Genomic DNA, 21,329 nt, shown 5'->3' with positions numbered 1-21,329 from the left:
TGAGTTCTGCAACTTTACTGGATTTATTAGTTCTAACTTATTTTGTGGAGTGTGTAAGATGTTCTATATATAAAATCATGTCATCTGCAAACAGAGACAATTTTACTTCTTCCCTTCTGTTTTAGATACTGTTTATTTGTTTGTTTTCTTGCCCAATTTCTCTGGCTCGGACCTGTAGCACCGTGTTGTACAGGCATGGTGAGGTGGCACCCTGTCTTTCCTGATCTCAGGAGAAAAGCGTTCTGCCTTTCACCATTAAGTAGAATGTTAGCTGTGGGCTTGTCACGCATGGACTGTATTGTGTTGAGGTCCCTTCCTTCTGAATCCAATTTGTTGAGAGTTAGTATTGTGAGTGGATGGATGGATGTTGAATTTTGTAGGATTGTTTCTACACTGAGATGATTATGTGATTTTAATCTTTCTATTAATATGATATATTTCTGACTTGCATATGTTGAACCATTCTTACATCCCAGGATACATACTACTAAAGAGACATTGTTTTTTTCATTGCTCTTGGGAAAATGTAAAGTAACCTGTCGGCATCTATTTAAATGTAAAATGTGCATACAATTTGCCAAGCAGTTCTACTACTGGGGGATCCATCCAGAAGAAATGAAAGCATCAGAGGACAAAGGTAGACGTGCAAGGCTATTTACTAAAGTGTTGTTTCTAGGGAGAAAGACCTGGACGCCACCTCAGTTTTCATCAGCTTGAGAGTGGTCAAATAACTTATAGTATTCCTATCCTATGGAACATTAATAGAGTTTTAAAACAATGGTTACATCTATTTTCTGGATTTGAAGGATAATGTACTTCATATTATTAAGCGCATAAGGATTTTTAGGGAAGGTTTATTATACAGCCTATCAACAAAATTAAAATAGTATATATGGTATATATATTTGCGTATATGAATGGGTTCATGTTTATTAACGTACGACATATTGTGGAAAGAGACATTCGAAGCCCTTAACTGTTGCCGCATCATCAGTAGTGAGTGATGGGAGCAGAGAGGTTATGAATATCTAGTCTGTGCTCTTTTGTTGTTTAACTCGGTAAAACAAGTGTTATATTTTATTTATGTATTTATTTCTTTGTTTATTTGTAAATGAAGGAGAAAGAGAGGGAGAGAAGCATCAGTGTGTGGTTGCCTGTCACATGCCCCCTACAGGGGGCCTGGCCTGCAACCCAGGCATGTGCCCTGACTGGGGATCAGGCTGGCGACCCTCTTGTTCCCAGGTCCGTGCTCAATCCACTGAGCTACACCAGCCAGGGCCAAGCATTATGTTTTAATTTAAAAAATATAGTGAACCAAACAACCGCGGTTCGATTCCCAGTCAGGGCACATGCCTGGGTTGCAGGCCAGTTCCCAGCAGGGGACACAGGAGAAGCAACCATACATTGATATTTCTCGCCCTCTCTCCTTCCCTTCCCCCCTAAAGATAAATAAATAAAATCTTTATATATATAGTGAAGGTCATTCAATGATAAATATAAATCTACATTATAGGGCCTGGATAGTTTGCCTTTGATCAAGTGTAAATGTCACCGTGTAAGAAAGGACAGGCCCCCAGGACTAGTGCATCTCCTGATGTGCCAAAGTTGTGGGGGTGGATCCCCAGTCAGGGCACCAGAAAGAGGAACAAAGGAAGGAAAAAGAAAAGAAAGGAAAGCCAGTGTTACTGGGTTGGCTTGAAGAGAACAGCGAGTCTCCCTCCACTACGGCGTCAGTCTTCTCCTGTAAATCTGCTTCCAGTTTGGAGCTTGGAACTGACGTTTCCTTTTTCAACCCAACTGAGACTTAGTTATTCTAAGAAATAATCACTGCAAAACCAGATTATGAAGCAAACCAGTTTAGACAAAACAAAACAATGATTCATTGTTTAAAATGTTAAGGTCTTCTGATTTTAAAGGTGAAGACCTGCTATGTGGCTAGTATAAGGTGGCTGAATCAAACCCTGTCTTTTTAAAAGTTCCAATTTTTAAACATACTTTTTAAACAATATATGCATTTGAAACAAAGATTGCTTATCGTTTTTCTTTCTGTTTCAGAACGCTTCACCGTGTACAGCTCTAAACACCTTAGACAAGCCTGGAATAAGTAAGTCTTCCGACAGATTATGCTTGTTCTCTCTCTCTCTTCTAATTTTTAAAAACGCTCCTGATAAGTTGCCACCACATTTTTTCATTCGTTCACTCAATTAGTCACTCATCCATTCATTTAACTGTTAACCAGATATTCAGCTCCAACTCGGTGTCACCAGCGTCAGCCTGAACTGACGCCGCTCTGCCTACGAGCTTGCGTTCCCAGAGCCGAATGGCATTGCTCCAGAGCTGTAAAGCCTAAACATTATTTGGTCACTTCCCTCGTAACTATATTTCAAGGGGCATTTTGGCACCGGCCAAACAGCATTTATTAAGTACAACATAATGGTTGACTTCATAATTGAAATAAAATTGGTGACAGCTTTCGAACTAGATAAAAATCGATCTTCCACATTTTTTCATTTACTTATTTCTCTGCTCAGCCTTATTGGGAAACTAAGTACATGCCTCACTCGAAGTATATGGACTCCATGTATTTAATTTTGGTCACCTGACCTTGTTAAAGTAGTTTTATTTATTGGTTTTGAAACTTGGTGAAATTGGTAGATCTGGGTTTCTCAAGTTATACAGAGGTCTTTTATTGCAAGCCAACCTGTTAGTAAATCATTAAAAGTTGAAAAGCAGAGTAATCCAGTCACTCATTTCACTGTGGGCATCACATTTCAAGCATTAGGCTGGAGAAAAGGGAACTAGAACCACTTCGATGAAACATACTATAATTTGTCATAACCACATTTTGTCTCTGAGGAATTTAGTGTTATTGTCTCGCTTTTACTGTCACTATGTTGTAATTACAGATACCCTAAGTTATAAAAATAAGTAGTAAGAGAAAGCCTTTTTAAATAAAAATGTCTCTCATCAATACTGTCAGATGGTCCAGTGGACAGCTTATCATGAGGAACTCGTGGAGTGAATATGTTCAGTTCTGCAGTCATTGATTTGAAAGACTTGGCAGTTTATTCTGATTGAATTCATACTTGAAAGAACACTCTAGTATAATTCTGGTTGTCTCACATAAAGCCTGGCGTTTGCCATCGGAGGAGTCGGTTCCTCAGATCTGGAGTCTCTCACTGTCCAGGGGGCTCGCCCTGCGCTGGGAGCGCCCCCCCCCCCCCGTCCATCCCGCCCCCACTTTGCCCACTGGTGCTCCCACGTGTTTCCGTGCCTCGGGGAACACGTGCAGTACACGAGTCCCACCTTAATGGAACGATCCAACTCATTCCTCTCTCGTAACTGCTCAAAAAGTTTCATCCAACCAAGTGACCACTTTATGAAACAACTCTTGATAAGGCAGTTGCATCTCTAGCCCTGTCTTTAAAGAAACCGGAAAATCTGGCACATCTACACGTGATAGCATTTGTGGAGAACCACCTCCAGTTTAGATAACTGCCTCTCCTTCCTTCAGGTGGACAAAGCTAGAATGGCCTAGAAATTGCCCAAGAAAATATGTGGCAATTCTCATCCACTCAGAATTGTCTCCAGAAGATGGAGGGAGGTCTGTGGATGCTGCTCTGATGTTTCTGTCACTGTCCTCTTGTGGATGTGACCCCTCACCACTTACGTGTGGCCCGTGCCATCACTCATTGCTGCAGCCTGTAGTCAGCACCTGCCACCACCGGCAGGCTGGCACATCTGCCCCGTGAACGGCCTCTCTCGTTCCGTCGTTGCGTGGTGTCCGGTGGGATGCCTCTCCGAGAAGAGATTCTTGTCCATTTACATTACTCTATCCCAGGAGAAGCCAAGTTATTTCATGTCCTCTAAGAAGAAAAGAAAATTAAAGTTGTATTCGGGCTTTGCATTGTTGTGCCTCAGTCTGACCGCCTATGACCAGATGCTTTCCTTTCGCTGGGAGGTATCTTTGTGTCACAACAAAAGTCGTTAACTTCATCTACCAAAATAGGACGTTCGGTCCTCTGGTACTGCTGCTTTAGGCATTTTAAAAAACTATGTGTGTTGTGCTCAATCCTTAAATTTTTCTTAAAAGGTGCTAGATATTAGTAAATGTGCTTTTACTTGTGAGGGCAAGGAAGAATTCTTAGGAATATTATTATTCACAAAGTAAGAACACAGTGTCTCTTTAAGAGATCACTTTATTTATTACCTTACTTTATTTATTACCTTACTTTACTTTATTGCATTTCCCATGAACATAGGATTTATAAATTTTCTACCAAAACTAAGGTCTAAAATACTGAAGGAAGTATGACATTTTTATGTGAAATTTTTAATCAGCTCATAGAATTGTAGTTAATGATTTTCTTTTAATCTCTACCATCACATGGGCTTTTTTTAAAAATTGAGAATTAACTCAGTGGTTTAATACACTGAGTTCCAGTCTTAGATTACTTTTTAACATTTAGGGAGACTATTAAAAGCTAAGCTTGAGGTAAAATTTTTAAATTATAAACATGGCTTGTTTAGAAACATGCTAATTTCAAGTCCCTATAAGTCTTATTTTTTTATTGCCTTAAGGATTTATTTCAGAAAGCATTAAGTAATAAAATCATCACCAAAAACATTATAAAAACATTACTCTCCGGTATTGCAGTGTTACATGAATCCTTAGAGCCAAGCTGTAGCCTCCAGCCAGTTCAAGCCTCACGCAATTTAGAGGGAAATGAGGATTGAGACATTAATTATCCTATTGATTCTTCCTCCAAATGGACTTGTGACCCTGCAACTGTCATTTGACATTTCAACATTTCTCACTTCAGAGTGAGGTCTAGATTCAGAAGCAGGGCATTTAAACACTGTGAAGTAAGTGCTGACTTTCTCAATCGCTGCTAACTGATTTGCTTGTCTACAGCACAATTATGAAACTGTAGCAATTGGTAAATTCTCTTGTACAGTGGTAATAGGTTCAAAATCAAGTGAACTCATTTGCAAGAACTAACTTGAATTCAGTTTAGGTGGGTGAATAAAAGATGGGTAGGTTAACATAAAGAAATAAGTCACTGTTCAAAATTAAGTAACAATATCTTTTAAAATATGTGTTAGCTCAGTTATTAAAGCTAGTGGATATGTTAACCCAAGAGAGTAAGAATTTCTTGAGAAATGCATCCTCAAGTCTCTTTGAACAGTCATAACATGTGACCCAGATGATTTGGGGCCTAGTCTGCCCTAGTAACACCCATGCAACTCCCTGCTGACTTCATTTATACCAATAACCCTGGGCATTATGTTATCCTTTGAAGGATTTTTTAGTATTCTGGGCAAACAAAGTCCTGATGGGAGAAAAAAAATCAAAAGATCTACCAGCTATCTAAACTCAAGAGGATAATATAAATAAGAAATCTTAATTATAGGGCTGAGAATAATAAACATACAGTAATAAAGAAAAGAAAGTTGTTTTATTCCCTTACACCGAAAGTACTTGATCTGGGTGGGCTCTTCCTGCTCAGAGGGAATTTTGGACTGAAGGGACACAAATCTTAATTTTATAAATGCGCATACTGTTTTCTGACTGCCTTCAAAACATTCCATTTTATTTCATTGGAGTTATAAAGACTTCCCCTATTTTTCTTCCAAATCTCTCTATTTATAGTTGTTTGACATTGGCATGCATGTGCAATCAGCGAAGAATTTCAGCCACTTAAAAGAAAGATCTTTTATTATTTTGGCTGTAGAAGAAGCCTTAGTATATATGTTCTCCAGAAAAGTTAAGAGTAGGATTCCAGGAACCCACTTGCTTGTTTTGGAACTTTTTAACAGCTGAACGATTTTTGGAGGTTTGAAAGTAGCAAAAAGAGAAGTAAAGAAAAAGCACCAAACTCACAAAAGACAAGACAGGAAAACACAGCTCGAGGCTGACAGAGTAGAGCTGGCCCACAGGCGCGTGGAGGTGTAGGCGGACCTGGTCTTGCCTGCCCCCAGCCCCCAGTTCTCTTGTAATCCTTCCTGCTGGTTCGGTCCAACTGGGTTTCTCCTAAGAATAAAAAAAGAGGTTGATCCTTTGTCTAATAAACAAAGAGACGCTGCAATGAAGCTACCTTTATGAAGTGCAAAAACGGGAGAACACACATACCTGTGTGTATTTGAATGTATTGGCGAGTCACAGGCCCTCACGTTGTGTTCTTGAACTTTTATTAAAATATTTTACCTAATTTATTGCTTAACTTCCAATACATATTTTAAAGATGACTTGCTAGACAGTTGTGTCACATGTGCATAAACAAAAAGTACTTAAAATAATGTATGGAAAATAACAAATTTCACTCAATGTTCATGTTCTCTACTGTATTTTTCTTATTGTCATATTTAATTGCTTATCATTAAGGATTAAATCAGTGCCTTCTCAAGAAACCAAAAGGTTTATTCCCAGATATTTTATTTTTGTTTTCGCTATATCGAATGGGATTTTTTTTCTTGATTTCTGCTTCTGCTGTTTCATTGTTGGTATACAAAAATGCCTTTGATTTCTGGATATTGACTTTGTATCCCGCTGTTTTGCCAAATTCATTTATTAGTTCAAGCAGTTTTTTGGTAGAGGCTATGTTCATAGCAGCACAATTTACGATAGCCAAGAGTTAGAAGCAACCTAGATGCCCATCGGTAAATGAATGGATCAAAAAGCTATGGTACATTTACACAATGGAATTCTATGCTGCAGAAAGGAAGAAGGAGCTCCTACCCTTTGCAACATCATGGATGGAACTGGAAAGCTTTATGCTGAGCGAAATAAGCCAGGCGGTGAAAGACAAATACCATATGATATCACCGTTAACAGGAATCTAAACAACAAAACAAACAAGCAAGCAAAATATGACCAATGACACTCAAATATGGAACAGGCTGACAGGGTCCAGAGGAGAGAGGGGAGAGAATCATAGAGGAAAAGGGGATGGACTCACATGAACAAGTATAAAGGACACATGGGCAATAACTAAGGGTGGGGGGTGGAAATGGGAGGGAGGTGGGGAGCACTGGGCGGGGGGGGGGCAGGGCTGGGAATATAAGACAGAAAATTGTACTTGAACAAGAATTAAATAAAAAAATATAAAGTAGCAATCCAACCCCCCCCAAAAAAAGAAAAGGAACTAAAAGGCCCTGTTTTCTACTCTAACTTATTCTAAGTTGGTCTAAAATTTTTTAAATTAATAATATCTTGCAAAGTAAGCTAGAGCTTTCAATTTCTTTACCAGTTTAGAAATGTTAGAGAAAGGTAACAACAGTTATTGACACTAGGGGGAGCCGTTGAGTTGAGCCAAATCTTTATCATTCTCCACTTTCACATTTTTTTCATTGTTGATCATTTTTGTTATAATTCTCCTTACTTCAAAGTAAAAGTTTTAATTTATTTAGCGCCTGGAGAGTTTTTCTCACAAAATTTTCAAAGACGTTATTCTTTACAACATCAGTGCACTTTTGGGGGGATGTCTTTATTTGGGGAGGGGGTGCATGTCACAAGCTCTAAAGCAGACACTAAGCAGACATTTATGAATTCCATTCCTTAATTCAGAGGATGAGCTGGGGTCACAAAGTTCAACTTCCCAGCTCTGTGGATCTGAGTCCAGCCTGCTTAGGGGGCTAGTTCCTCACCACACCCTTGAAAATATTGTCTCCAACACTTGGATGTTTAAATCAAAACAGGTCTCTTGCCCTGACTGTGGATATCCACACATGGTCATGTTGGGGGACCTTGTACTGTCACCTGCCTCCTTCAAAGTCACAGTTCGGTGATGTTTATCAGATCCATTGAAATTCTTGCCACCAAATGGAAAATAATTCTAGAAAATTGCAGAGTGGAATTTTGAAAGGGAAAAGAGGAAGCTCTAAAATAGAAGCTGCTTTCCGGGCTCTGGTAGCAGAACCAGAGAGCCTAAAAGTAGACAGCATGAAGGTCTGTCCAAAGACGTGGGCTGGGGACAGGTGCCGGCAGCGCAGACGGAAAGCCATCCAAGAGAGAGCTGGCAAGTTTGCCCAAGGCCTAGTCCTCATCACTGATGCCAGCAAAGCATAAATGCAATCACATAGGAAATGTTACTAGTCAGAGGCCTAACATGCACTCATTGATTCATAGGTACAGCTGTGATGGGGACAGGATGACAATTAACGCTGGGGCAGCCTTTGGCAATATAGAATTTGCTTTCATATATGTTGTCCCATCCTCATATCCTTATAACACTCTTGGGAGGTCGTCAGGGAAGATGCATCAACATTTTATCCCTTGAATAAAAAAAACTTGCTCAGTGAGGTTATATGATCAATGCTATTGAAAATGATAACTTGGAATCTATACCCCATTGTGAGTCTTATGAAAGAAATATGACCAGTTTGAGGACCCTGGTGTTTGAGCGGGCCTATCAACAGCTGGTTTGAGAGCTCTTCTGGGAACTGAAGCCATTCATTCTCAGTCTAGTTTTTAGGCATCTGGACAGTTGGGATGGAGTAGGAACTTGACTTCCTCTGTGCTGGGGAATAGTGTTGGCAGCAGGCTGACCACCCTCACCCTCGCACACCTTGCTGGTACCACTGCTGGGTGGTGTGCCATTCGGATAAAGGTAGGCTTGCAACAGTCTCGGTGCTAGAGACGACAGGCCTGCCGGCCACCCACTCAAACCCTGGTGGTGAGATTTGTTGCCCATTCCACTCAGCTCCCACCAAACCCAGGGGATCATCCTTTGTCATTTTGTGTCATCGCCAGCTTTCTTGTCCATGTCCTTCTTTTTGAAGCGAAGAATTCACTGTCATTAATAACCCCTGGAGATGGTCAAGGGCAGGCCCCATGCTGTTTGTTAGCTGTCGGGCACGAGTTTCTGGTAAAAAATATCCATCTTCTTGCTCACTAATTGGCAGTACGTGCCAGGCCTAGGAGTTGGCAACGGCCATTGTTTTTTCATCCTTTCAGATTATGTGTTGGATTCCTCATCCAAAAGCACACTCCTGGTGCAGCTAATACCTCCCTCCTGCGTCCAGCTCATTAAGGAACGAAACCCTACCATGATTCTGAGGCGGCACAGAGCTTCCAGGAGCCGCTGGGCTACACCGTTCCTGGAAAGGAGGCCCATAGAAATAGGCTTCTTCAAACTGCTCTCCAAAACAGATTCTGGAAGCATGAACTGAAGAAAATCTTTGCTTCTCCAAAATATAAAACAGTGTATTTCTATGCTGTGACTGCCATAGCAAGTTACCACAAGTATATTAACAGAAAACACTGCAGGGTGTTACCTCACAGTTCTGTTGGGCAGAGGCTGGAGGCTCAGCACATTTCCTGATCTGAGTGTTGCAAGGCCAAAATCAAGGTGCTGGAAGGCCTGGGCTCTGTTTGGAGGCTCTGGGGAGGCTCTGTTCCCAGGCTTATTTGGGCTGTTGGCAGCATTAAGTTTCTTGTGGTCATGAGGCTGAGGCCCTGTGTCCCTGCTGGGTGTCAGCTGGGAGCCTCACCCAGCTCCCGAAGACCACCCGTCAGCCTCCTCACGCTCCCCTTCCTTCCAACCAGCAGCAGTTCGGCGAGGCTTTCCCGTGCTTCAACTCTCTCGCTTCCCCTTCCGTTGCCATATCTCGCTGCCACCGGCGAGAGACAGTTTTTTGCTTCAGAGGCCCCCGGTACCGTCCAGGTTCATCTCCCTACTTTAAAGTCTATAACTATCATTAGATCTTGAAAGTCTCTGCCATAAAAGGTGACATATTCACAGGCTTCTTGGATTGGCCATTTTTGGGGCATTGCCCTCTATGCATTGGTGCTGGGGTTCCTATTCCATGTGGAGTCCCAGTGGTAGGCGGAGCAGAGGGGCAGGCCCAGCCCTCCAGGGCAGTCACTGTCGACTTTGCCCCATCTCTGGCCTGTTCTGACAAGGATAGGCCTTGGACTGATGGGGCCACGTGGCCTGGTTCACAGTCGGTACCCTCAAAATTCTATGCAAGGGAGAAGTTATTTTCCACTCCCAGCAGAGAGGAAAAGAGATTGTTCTCAGGAAAGCTGGCAGTCACTGAGAGAACTGGAAGTGTGTCCTGACATTTCTGTCCCCTCTAGATCAGTGCCGTCCAACAGAACCTTCTCATTGACAATAGTCTCTCTGCTCAGCAGGAGCCACCAGCCCCCTGCAGCTACTGAGCACATGACATGTGGCTAAGTGTGTCTCGGGAACTGAATTTTATATTTCACTTAAATGTAATTAACTTAAATGTAAATACCCACGTGCTCAGCTGCCGTGTTGGGCGGCACAGCTGCAGACCACCGTGCCAACTGTCCCTTCCTTTCAGATGCCACCAGTGTCAGACAAGTGTGGGTGACGGATGCTTTGCACCCAAGTATCCAGAGATCTGGCTTTATGTTTCTGCTTCTCGCCCGTCTTTTATTTGTAAACACTCAGGGAAGATAGTAGCTCTGGAGGACCAAATACGTGTAATAAATCTGCAGAGGGAATAGTGGAAGTATCAGAAACATCAAGCAGATATTCTGCCCCTCCTCCTCCCCTCAGGGAGCCACGCTGCTCCCTCCTTGTGCTGCTTGTTGCCAGCGTCTCTGTTCCTTTCTTCTTCTCCTGTTCTCTCTCTCTCTCTTTTCTGTTGGGAACTGCTAGGGGTTAGTCACACAGCTCTCTCCCCTTTAGGAACTCCCTTAAGAATTCACCCCTCCGCTGTTGTTCTCAGCCCCCTTGATCTTCCCGAACTCCACTCAAAAACTATCATAAAGACTCAGCTGCCTCTTCCCCACCTGTAAGGTACTGTGGAGAGGGGCGCCATTTCCTCAATAAGCCCCCCATGGGCCTCTGTGGGTATATATGTTAATTCTTCAGCTTCAGAAATTCGTTGTTGAAAATTGCCACATTTGAGAAAGTGAAGTACAAACAGAAATACGGAAGTTTTTACTGCTCTTTATGTATAAGAAATGCCATATAGGAGATCCCTTTCCTCCACGTTTGTTTATATCATTTTCTTTTAATTTAGAAAACATTTTTAAAGATTTTATATATTCATTTTTAGGGAGAGGGGAAGAGAGAGAAAGAGAGGGAGAGAAACGTGAATGTAAAAGAGAAACTTCAGTCAATTGTCTCTCATGTGCCTCCAGCTGGGGACCTGGCCCACAACCCAGGCATGTGCCCTGATTGGGAATCGAACCAGTGACCTTTTGGTTCAGAGGCTCACACTCAACCCACTCAGCCATAACAGCCAGGGCAAGAAAATGTTTATGAATTTAATGAACTGTCAGCCTCAAAATGAAGGTGAATATAAGAGTCACTGGAGAAATGTGATTTTAGCAACCTCATCTTTTGTATCCACTGTCACCCACTTCACACCTTACCTTAGTTGTCTGTCATGAGAATTAGGGTTTGGACAAAGGTCCTAGTCATTTATAGGAAAAAGGGGCCTCCATCATCATTTGGGGGCTCAAATTCTGCTCATTGTAAAGATATGGTCAATAGACTTATTTGTGTTGACCTGTGTGGCTGACATCTGTGTAGACGGTGGTTCTACTAACTAAGAATACACAGTCAGTGAACGTTGCTGAGAGGAACCCTCAAAAAGTAGAAAAGAGGAAGACTGCCAAGGCCTATTCTTGGCACAAATGGCAAGAAAACACCCCAAAACAGCATAATCTCTGGTATCACAGAGCCAAGTCCCCACACTAGATCCACTTCTGAATCGTAATTCGAGAAGCTCACTAGCCAGCCTGACCCCCAGCTTTTCAGTCTTCAGAACCCTGTTCAGGGTTCTGCAGGCACCGAGTCGGTGTGGGAGTAAAGGACGGGGCACCTGCATCGGATGCTAGCCTTCCTGCCTTCTCCTTTTGTATCACACCTTGACTCCCCTGCCAGTCAGAGCAGTTCATTCAATTCCAAATAAGGAATTGTCCTTGAACATGAACACCACTGCTGTGCAGGTTCCCCAGACATCTGGAGTAGTCCTCCCACCTTCCCAGGAGCAGGCACTAAACCAGTCGGTCACCAAATCATTTTTAAAATACTTCTCGTGTAGAAACAAGATTCCCTCTTCCCGAACAGTTCCTTCCAAAGACTGGTATGTTAACAAATAGCGTTGTATATGACTAATGTAAAACTGTGATTTATCGTAAGTCTTGAAACATGTAATTGGTCAGTTTTTCTAATTGCAATGAAAGAAACCCAGAGAAAAACACTATTACCAAATTCAAAGTGTTTGGTAGACCTTTACCTTGATGTTCTGTGTACATGAACTGATGGGTAAGTCTAAATAAACCAGGTGTGTAGCCCCTGAATGTCCACTTAACCTCAGGGTTTTAGTGGTGAAAGGAAAGTAATTATTTGTAGTGTTTACAGCCTTTAAACAGGGAGGGTAGATGACTTATCTCGAGAAACACGGTGAATAAAGGCTGGGAGCATGCCCTTGGTTTGGGAGTAAGTGGGTAGGAGAGTCCAAAGGCAACTGACCTCTTTCCTTCAGACCCTGAGCCAAGTTCATGCTCTAAGGCACAAGTCCCCTGTTAGCTTATTATATTTGTCTTTGGGAGCAACTTTCATTGCCTTTAACAACAACAACAAAGATTTTTAAATGCCTTAAACACACACAGATACTACCCGCAAGTTTTTTTTTTTTGTCTTATCTGAAAGAGCATTTTTAGACCATTTTGATATTTTTAGGATCTCAGAAAAATCTAGTGACGATTTACAACTGAAGTCTCACAGTCAGGGAGTGTATTTGTGTGTGGATGTTATTACTCAGACTATAAATAAGATGTAGATGAATAGAAATATTAACACAAAGGGATCAGTGCTCTGGCCCTCACTGCATTGTTATACAGCGTATCTTTGTGTATCTGCATGTGAATTCTCTGCTAGTCCTCAGCTGTATTTAATCCCTCAAGACTCAATATACAAACATAATGCCAAGTAGAGAACTTGCCTTAAATTATTCAAATCTCCCCATAAGTGATTTCCCACTCTTCCTGAGATGGAGAAAACATTTGATCATAAATTCAGTTAAATAAGCCATCATCTTTGTGATGTTTGTCCAGCTAAATCCTTTAGTGACTAAACCAATAAACATCCCAGCTGTGCGTGTGTGCATGTATGTGTGTGCGTGTGCGTGTTTATGGCACAACTGTTGGGGAAGAATTGATTTGCAGTAAAGCTGAAGAGTAGTTTTCGCTTCTGAGGCCAGATTTTGCCTAGTTTACTGCAGCCAAAATTTAAAAGATTAAACTCTTAGTGGGAATAAAATCACGTATGGTGTGTTCATTTAAATGTGTTGGCTTTTATTTCCCAACTTAGAGCCTAGTTTTAATACATTGAGTTTTCCATCAAAACTAACGTACCTTGGAAATGTTAGTGAAAACTGTCAAACCATCTCAACCATTCTTTTTCCTCTTTCTTTTATACTTTCTTCTCTCCAGTTAAAACAATAGGAAAATGGCTGTCGGCACACGCTGCTAAATTTCTCAGGGCAAACGCCATAATAGGACTATAGTAGTATGTATGGTTTCTCATATGCAAAGCTCAAGAGGTAAGACGACTTAGAGTCTTACGAATGTCGATTGTCTCTCATCTTGATCTGAAGCAGTTCAGACACAGAAATAACCGACCACCTCCCCTCTTTTCTATCACACTTACTACTAATCCTACTATTTTGACTATAATTGGACCCTGATTTCTGCGTATATTTACATGTGTGTAGATCCATATGTCTTGTAGAGGGCAGCGTGTTCTGGGGTGGGGGAAGGTTAGAGGACAGCTACACACCACCATAAAAGATGAGATAAGCAACTGGATTTTTTTTTGCTTTAGTAAAATGGGTCTCATATCTTCAGTAGAAAAACCTGAGCTGCCTCACGCTTTGATTGTCTGCCCCTCTCTGCCACTTTCGGCCTCTGCTGGCGGAGATTTTTATGACTTGGCTGCGCTATGTTGGAGGCTACCAGATTGAGGATTACACGACACTCCATGCCTTTGCCACCAAGTGGAACTAAGTACATCATTTTATCTATTAAGATAAACACAAATGGGATTTTCCATTTGTCTCCCATTTCTTGTCACCCTGGATTAAAGTTTAGAATTTGAGTCAAATTATCCCCACAGTTCTAATATTATAGGGTGGTCAAAAGAGGCTTTTCTCTCCTATCTTAGAATCCAGCTACCCGGAATCCCTTACTTTTTAGATGGGATTGCGGAAGGAATTCTAATGTCTCTTATTTTTTACCAAGGGGGTGACAGCCATTTCCACGGGGACATTTCTATCCGTCATGATTTTAAAGCTCCACCTTACCGGCCAGCTCCTCTTTGGAGTAATCCCTGACCCAGCGCTCTTCCCTATAAATGCATTCAGAGTCTGTCAATCCAATCTCCCCTCTTCATCTAGAGAACCAAATCCTTCCAGTGTATAAACTACACAAGTCTTTTTTTTAATTTTAGAAATGTCTAGAAGCTGCAGCAGATTGCTTAAGGATAATAGAGTAGGACCACCCAGCAGACCCTGCGCCTTGATGGAAAGGCCCTGTATCTGCTCTGCCTGGTGCGGGAGCTCCTCACCACATGTGGCTCTCAAGTAACTTAAAATGAGGTTAGTGCACCCGAGGACCTGAATTTTCTATCGTATTTAATATTAACTACTTTAGATTCAAACTGTCACATGGGACTTGCGGCTCCCAAACTCGGCAGTGCAGAATAGAGCATGACTTCCGATCACTTTATAACAAATGTTTCAACACACTGTATTGTGAGGTAGATTAGATTTTGCAGCTAAAAACCTAAAAACCCACTGTATTGTGAGGTAGATTAGATTTTGCAGCTTTTCTTCTCTTGCTTATTTTTTCTCATATAGCTGTAGGCTTACATCCAAATCCTCTGACTCGGCTCCAAGACTTTTCCTCTTGCAGAACATCTGAGAGGTTTTCAGTTTTCAACTTCTTCGATTTTGCTGAATATTGAACACATCTCTCTCGGGTACCCAGAATGGAGTTTCAAAGCGTGGCATTCCAGCAGCCCTGATTCTGTGGGCGTGGGCCATTCCTCGGTCTGAGCGCAGTCTCCTCTTTATATCTGGTTATTTTCTAAATGCAGACACAAATTTAGGAAATGTGCAAGTATCCATCAAGCTACGTGTAAGCTCACTACAAATTAGCATATTCCCTAAATCGGAGTGCATGTGCACCCCCTCCCCACTCCACAGAGAGATGGACAGATGGGTAGGTAAAGTAACCATTTATAGTGGCTACACGTAAAGCCTGTTTTTGTTTTGTCCATTCAAAACGACCTCAATATTCTTTTGAAATGTTCTTATAAAAACCCAAGCAATCATTTTTAATGCTTCCATATCTTTACACGTGGTCTGCAAATGTGTGTCTTCGGTTTTCTACATTATGCTGATACCATTGGTTTTGTATGATGGTTTGTGTCCTGCCACCAGCTTCTGCCCGATGTTGCAGACATGCCAGAAAACATTCTTCGCTACATGCTTCTAGTAATTACAAGTAGTTGCGCCCCTAAAAGGTAATAAGTGTGCGGCTCTTTAACGCTATTCATTTACCTTTATTTCAGCTGTAAAGATAAAATTAGTGCTCAAGGAGACAAACAGCTCTAGCAACCATGCCAACGTGGGGTTTCTTTAAACCATGGGTATACGTCAGCATCCTTCCGTCGTACGTCATTTTCTATAAAGAGCCAGAGGCGGAGTTAAAGGCAACGTGTAACTCAAAGGTTGTGTTGGCTTTCAGGAAAGACAGCCTCGGACTATTCTGTGCTCACCACCAAACCACCCTCTGTAGCACTCATGCCCCCAGATCCACAGCCTCTTGGGAAAGCACAGGCATGCCTACACCACAGGGCACAACAGAGCAAAGGAGAGAGAGAAAGCCCATGAAGTTCTCCTCAGCATCGATACTTTGTTAGGAGCGGGTGGTGGGACTGGGCTCCCAGGCACAAAGCCAGATTCCTGCCATTCTCAGACTGGTAGGCTCCCTGTTAATGGACATGTGCGTTACCGCAGGTATACACTGAAGTCTCCATAATGTAGCCACTATTTCTGTGTTGGGAATGCCATTTGCATGTTCCAGAAGCACTTTGAAGGATTATTTGTTAGTCGAGATGCAGTCATGCAGGTTCATCTAGGTACTAAAAGAAAGTGAACGGTCAAAGGCAAGGGCTTGGAACTAGAAGAAGAACGTAAGACGTCAGTTTTTATCTCTTTTTCAGTTGGAATACATCCTGATGATTTCTTGCTAAAAATTCCTTCTTAAATTACACATTCTAATGTAGGAGGAAATGATATCTTGTGATAAAAATGGATAACTTTTTTTTCCCCTAAGATTCTAAAAATCTTTTCTCTGATGGCTTCTCATATTGGTAGTATATATCACATCACAGAGTAGAATAAATTATTACTTTCCAGGTCTTGAACCACAAAAGTAAAACACAACAAAAAAATGTTTTCTCCACACCAGCTTTAGCATTAGCCCCAGCTACATATGAAGTTCCAGTAATCCCGAACACAGGTCACAGTTACTCAGAATGCCCGTGGGTGTCCATTTGGTATCCACAGCTCTGAGGGCTCTCGTTCAGGTGTTCACAAGTCCCTTCTTTGGGGACTGTTGGAACAGAAGGGTTGGGACTAGGCGAGGAGGAGTGAGGATGGCTGAGCAGGAGGCGCGCTTTCTTACTGTCGTCCTGATAAATCTGACTGGCGGTCAGCGCCCCAGTGCCTGCTCTGCAGGAGGAAATCCAGGTGCACGAGACAGGCCTGGAAAACAGGAAGCAATCATGTGGAGCCGTAAAATGAGGAGGACACTGGGCATTTAGAAAGAGGGCAAACCCAGCTGGCGGGCAGTGGAGGTAGGCAAAGAGGAAGTACGCCTTGGGCGTGACACGCGGCAGGACACGTGGACAAAATCTTAAAATTAAGAGGCAGGTCCTGAAGTATAACTATCATTGTTTCATTTTAATGAAGACTTAAAAATGTTGAGACCTTTCTGGTATAAATTTACTCATGACCTCAATCCTCCTATTTCTTCTATTTGTTGTCAGTCTCACAAGGAGGTATTTTCTACCAAAGGATTTTCAGGGATACACTCTGATTTGGGAAAGAATATTAATCTTCCTTTAATCACTTTTACTTACTTTTTTCAATATTATCTTGTGTTAGTTGCAGTGTAATGGTTAAACAACCATATACTCCACAGAGCATTTCCCCTGATATTTCCAATACCACCTGGCCCCATACAGTTCTTCCAACATCATTGACTGGATTCCCTGTGCTGCACTCTACAGCCCACGACTGTTTCATAGCTACCAGCTTTCACTTAATCCCTTCACCTCTTTCACCCAGTCTCCAAACACTCCTTTAAAAACACTTGTTTTACTGCACGTAGTAGGGTCAGCCTAATGTTTTACATGCATAGAAGTGGTGGGGAAGTAGCCACAATGTGGACTGTGCACGCGAGCAGCTGTGGTGTGTGTTCGTGAGGCACACGAATGTGCCGGCAGCAGGCCAAATGCTTCGCCTGCACTATCTAATTTAATCCTGAAAAGAACGCTCAAATCGTTTTCCATGTTTTTCAGATAGGAACAGTTAAGCTTATTTTAGAAAGTTGATTTCCCTGTCTTCAATTATATCATAGCCTCAGAGCAAATCTATAAATAAATCCCTCATTCGTCATTTCATACACAGCAGGGCTGAGCCTAGGGTGAGGCAGGTAAGGCATTCACTCGGGATTCGGAATTTATGGTGGTGCCCCGCCTGAAATAGAGTAAACGAGATAAATAAAAGCTTAATGCAATCTTTTAAAAAGTCAAAAGATAGCTCAGTGTTTTCTTTGCTGTCCATCAAACAGTGGTTGATGAGGACCTCTTCCCCCAGACCCATAGCCTCCCTCCTCCTTCATCACCAAAGCTGCGGAAAAACAGGCCCATTTATTTACTGCTAGGGGCACTGCAAACTGGTAAACAATGAGGAAAACATTGTGGAAATGTGTTATAAGCTGTAACATATTCATTTGTGGCACATTGAAGAATTTAACTTAACATCATCTTAAGGTTCTGGGCAGTTGGGAATGCACAGATGAGGTCCTTGTTCTCATAGAGCTTACCTTTTAGAGTACCAAGGACAATAAATAAGTAATAAACAAAGTCATCTCAAAGAGTGAGACTACATGAAGACAGTAACAGAGGGCAATCTGAGGAAAAGGAATAGCATGAGCAAGCTGTGAGCTGTAATCCATACGAGGCTGGGACTTTGGCCATTTTGTTTACTTCTGTATTCTTTGCACCTAGGACAGAGCCCATCCCATAGTACATACTCTAGAACTAGGAATGGAAGGAAGAAGGTGCTCAGTGGTAAGAGAAGAGCGAGTGTGAGGAGGGAGAGGGGAGAGGAGATTGCAGACTGGAGGCAGAAGTCAGGTACGCCATGGCCCTCCTACAGCTGGGATTCCACCTGTCTTCCAACAGGAAGCCTGGGATGCTATATTTTTGAACTAGTAATTTCACTCTTTGGTGTTTTTCCCAAAGAAGTAAATCAACAGAGTAAAATCTTAGTTGCCCCAAAATTCTCATTACCTAACTGCATGTTAAATTTTTTTAAAGACTTTGTACTAACTTAACCAAGATTAAAGGAAGGGAGAAGGGTTTAATAAGTCATGATTCATGGACCCAGTGGAATATCACACAACAGTGTTAAGATGGTATCATGAAGATTCTGAAAGCACAAAGAATGTTTCAAATATTTTCTGGAAAAAAAAGCAGAATGAAAAATTATATGCATACTAACATTAACTATAGAATTATATCTGTGAACTGTGACTGAAATGTAATATATAAGATGAAAATAATGCTGTTAGGGTAGTAGAATTTTGGGTGATTATTTTTCTGCTTTCCAAAAATTATCTTTAATATTATTATCACATTATTTTAATAATAAAATATGTTGCTTAACTAGTATAGGGCTTCTCTTTGTGGTAATGAAAATAGATGTTTGAAGTAGATGTTTGTGAGGGTTAAATAATATTGTGAATATAATTAATGCCACCGAATTGCACACTGACAATGGTTAAAATGGCCAATTTCAAGTTATATATGTTTTACAACAATTTTGAAAAACAGGTGACTTTTATAATCATCGGCATGGTCAGCAGCCTCCAAGATGACCCCAATGGTCCCCCCTCTTCTGGTCTGCAAACACTTGGGTCTTTCTCGCACAATGCACCAAGATTGGTCTTGGTGACCAAGAGCATACTGCAAAAAATGATGGTGCATTACTTCTAAGGTTAGGTTGTGAAACATTGAGGCTCCTGTCTTAGCTCTGACTCTCCCCATCCCTGCCCACCCTCTGAGCATTGGCTGTGGGGAAGCCAGATGCCAAGTCCCATTAACAGTCCTATGGAGAAGCCCAGGTGGTGAAGAACTAAGACCTCCTGCCAGCATCCATGTGAGCGAGCCACCATGGGGGTGAATTCACCAGGCCTGGTCAAGATCCAAATGATTGTAACCTTGGACATCAACTTGACTTCTAGCTTGTGACAGACCCTGAGCCAGAAGTACTCAGTCAGGCTGCTTCAGTATTTCTGAAAATATGTAATGATAGATATTTGTGGGTTTTTTTAAAGAAAATGCAAAAATTCCAATTGAATTTCCAATATAACTGTTCTCATGGGTATGCAATAATTACCCACTGTTTTTTTCCTGTCTTTGAAGTCTTATCTTCCCCTCATTTAGTGGAAGTTCTTGGTGCAGCCAACTTTATAAATACAAGTGTATCAAGAAAGCTGTGTAGTAAATTGAAAAAGAAATTTCATCATGGCATCCATAGTACAAGAGTCACAGAGCTGAGAGCATCATTAGCACTTGGTCTAATATAAAGTGCCTGTCATGTTTTTGCATAAGAAAATAGATTTGGTAAAACTACACTGTTAAAGGAATATTGACTGGCAAAGTGAGAATCAATGTAAATACCCCAAGTGGAGGAAAAAACATACACCCTCAAGAGAATACGGTATTGACGGATCTGAATTTTTGGTAATAAAAATTGTTTTTGATGACTAGGGGATAAACGAAAAGCTAAAATGACCTCAGAATGGATGTAAGTCTGACTCTCAGGAGTTCAAAGAGAGCTTGTAAAATTAAGGTTTTAAGAGGAAATTTTACCGTGGGAAAAATGTACATAGTGATAACAATTGCAAAGAAATAAATTTATACATGTGCTCAGACCCATACACACAAGAGAAAACCTAACTGACAAAAAGCGTCATAATCTCAGAATGACAGACAGACTTAGAACATGTTTTTATTTTCTTTTATATGTTTCAAGATTTTAAAAATTCTCTAGAGTGATTACATCTTACTTTCATAGTGAGAAAACTGTAGGATAGAAATAGAGTCTTCAGAAGGATGACATGGCGAAGACAGCATCAGTGTTTGAGGCGCCTGACAGGATCGCCCCTCGCTCTCGGTGTTGCTCCTCCGGAGCCTCAGTTCCCTTGTGTGCACTGAGGGATAATGAGAGTCACCTGGTAGCTGGGTGTGTAGAGTAAGAGAGAAAACACGTGAAAAGTCTATAGCATGCAGTAAATGCTCCGTCTCTATTGTCCGCCTTCCCACGACTGTCTTTAGAAGCGGAATGTCATTCGCTGGTGTGCCTTGTCTTCTGTGGGAATCAGAGATCAGATAGTTCAGCAGGTAGCTGGCTCAGCGTGCAGCCTGGAAGACACCGGGTGACGGAGGCAGACAGGAGGCTCCTTGTAGTGTTTATTCATAGGTACTAAAAGGTGTTTTGATTTGTCTCCTTAGAGCATCAGACCCCCATAGAGGCTGCCCAACCATTCAGTAGTCTTAATCCAAATCTTGTTTTAGACATAAGCACACAGACCATTTCTTCATTACATCATAATGAACTCAGATAGCTACAAATCCCAGATGCAATGTTGTAAGAGAAGGAAGCTGAAATTAGTCCCCAGCAAATGGATTCCTCATTTGCCTTGAATTAAACTTCAATAAGCCATAAGCTCTGACCTAACTGAATTTTCTTTCCCATTGATTTGAATGAGAGAACTGTTATTGGTGATTTCCTCCAGTCCTAACCACATCATGTCTTTGCGAGACAGTTAACTTTTTTTAAGGAGTAGGGAAACATTATTTATCCTATATCATCATAGGATGCTAAGCTCTCTATCTTTTGACTTAAAAAATACTTTCCTTTTTACATTTTTCTTATTATCTTGGATCATGTCCAGTCTCTAAGGAAATAAACATGTGAAGAAAGAGTTCTGTGGAATGTTAACTGCACCGGTATTTTTCTTCCTTTTATCATGCCCCAAGATT

The 21,329-nt window shown here is 41.5% G+C and overlaps 1 protein-coding gene across 3 annotated transcripts in view; it reads left to right on the top strand.

Annotated features, from left to right (window-relative positions):
• CDK14 (cyclin dependent kinase 14) overlaps positions 1–21,329 on the top strand; it is a 549,832-nt gene that overhangs the window by 420,042 nt on the left and 108,461 nt on the right. For all 3 annotated transcript variants that reach the window (XM_037066082.1, XM_037066084.1, XM_037066083.1), the window contains one exon: positions 2,056–2,104. In XM_037066082.1, the coding sequence (XP_036921977.1) occupies positions 2,056–2,104 (49 nt within the window). The remainder of the gene's footprint in view (positions 1–2,055; positions 2,105–21,329) is intronic.

Source organism: Sturnira hondurensis, unplaced genomic scaffold (assembly GCF_014824575.4).
Source record: "Sturnira hondurensis isolate 20B ecotype Veracruz unplaced genomic scaffold, ASM1482457v3 Scaffold0016462, whole genome shotgun sequence".
In the NCBI taxonomy this organism is placed as follows: Eukaryota; Metazoa; Chordata; class Mammalia; order Chiroptera; family Phyllostomidae; genus Sturnira; species Sturnira hondurensis.
The sequence above is the reverse complement of the archived record's forward strand: the minus strand, read 5'-3'. Positions and strand labels throughout refer to the sequence as shown.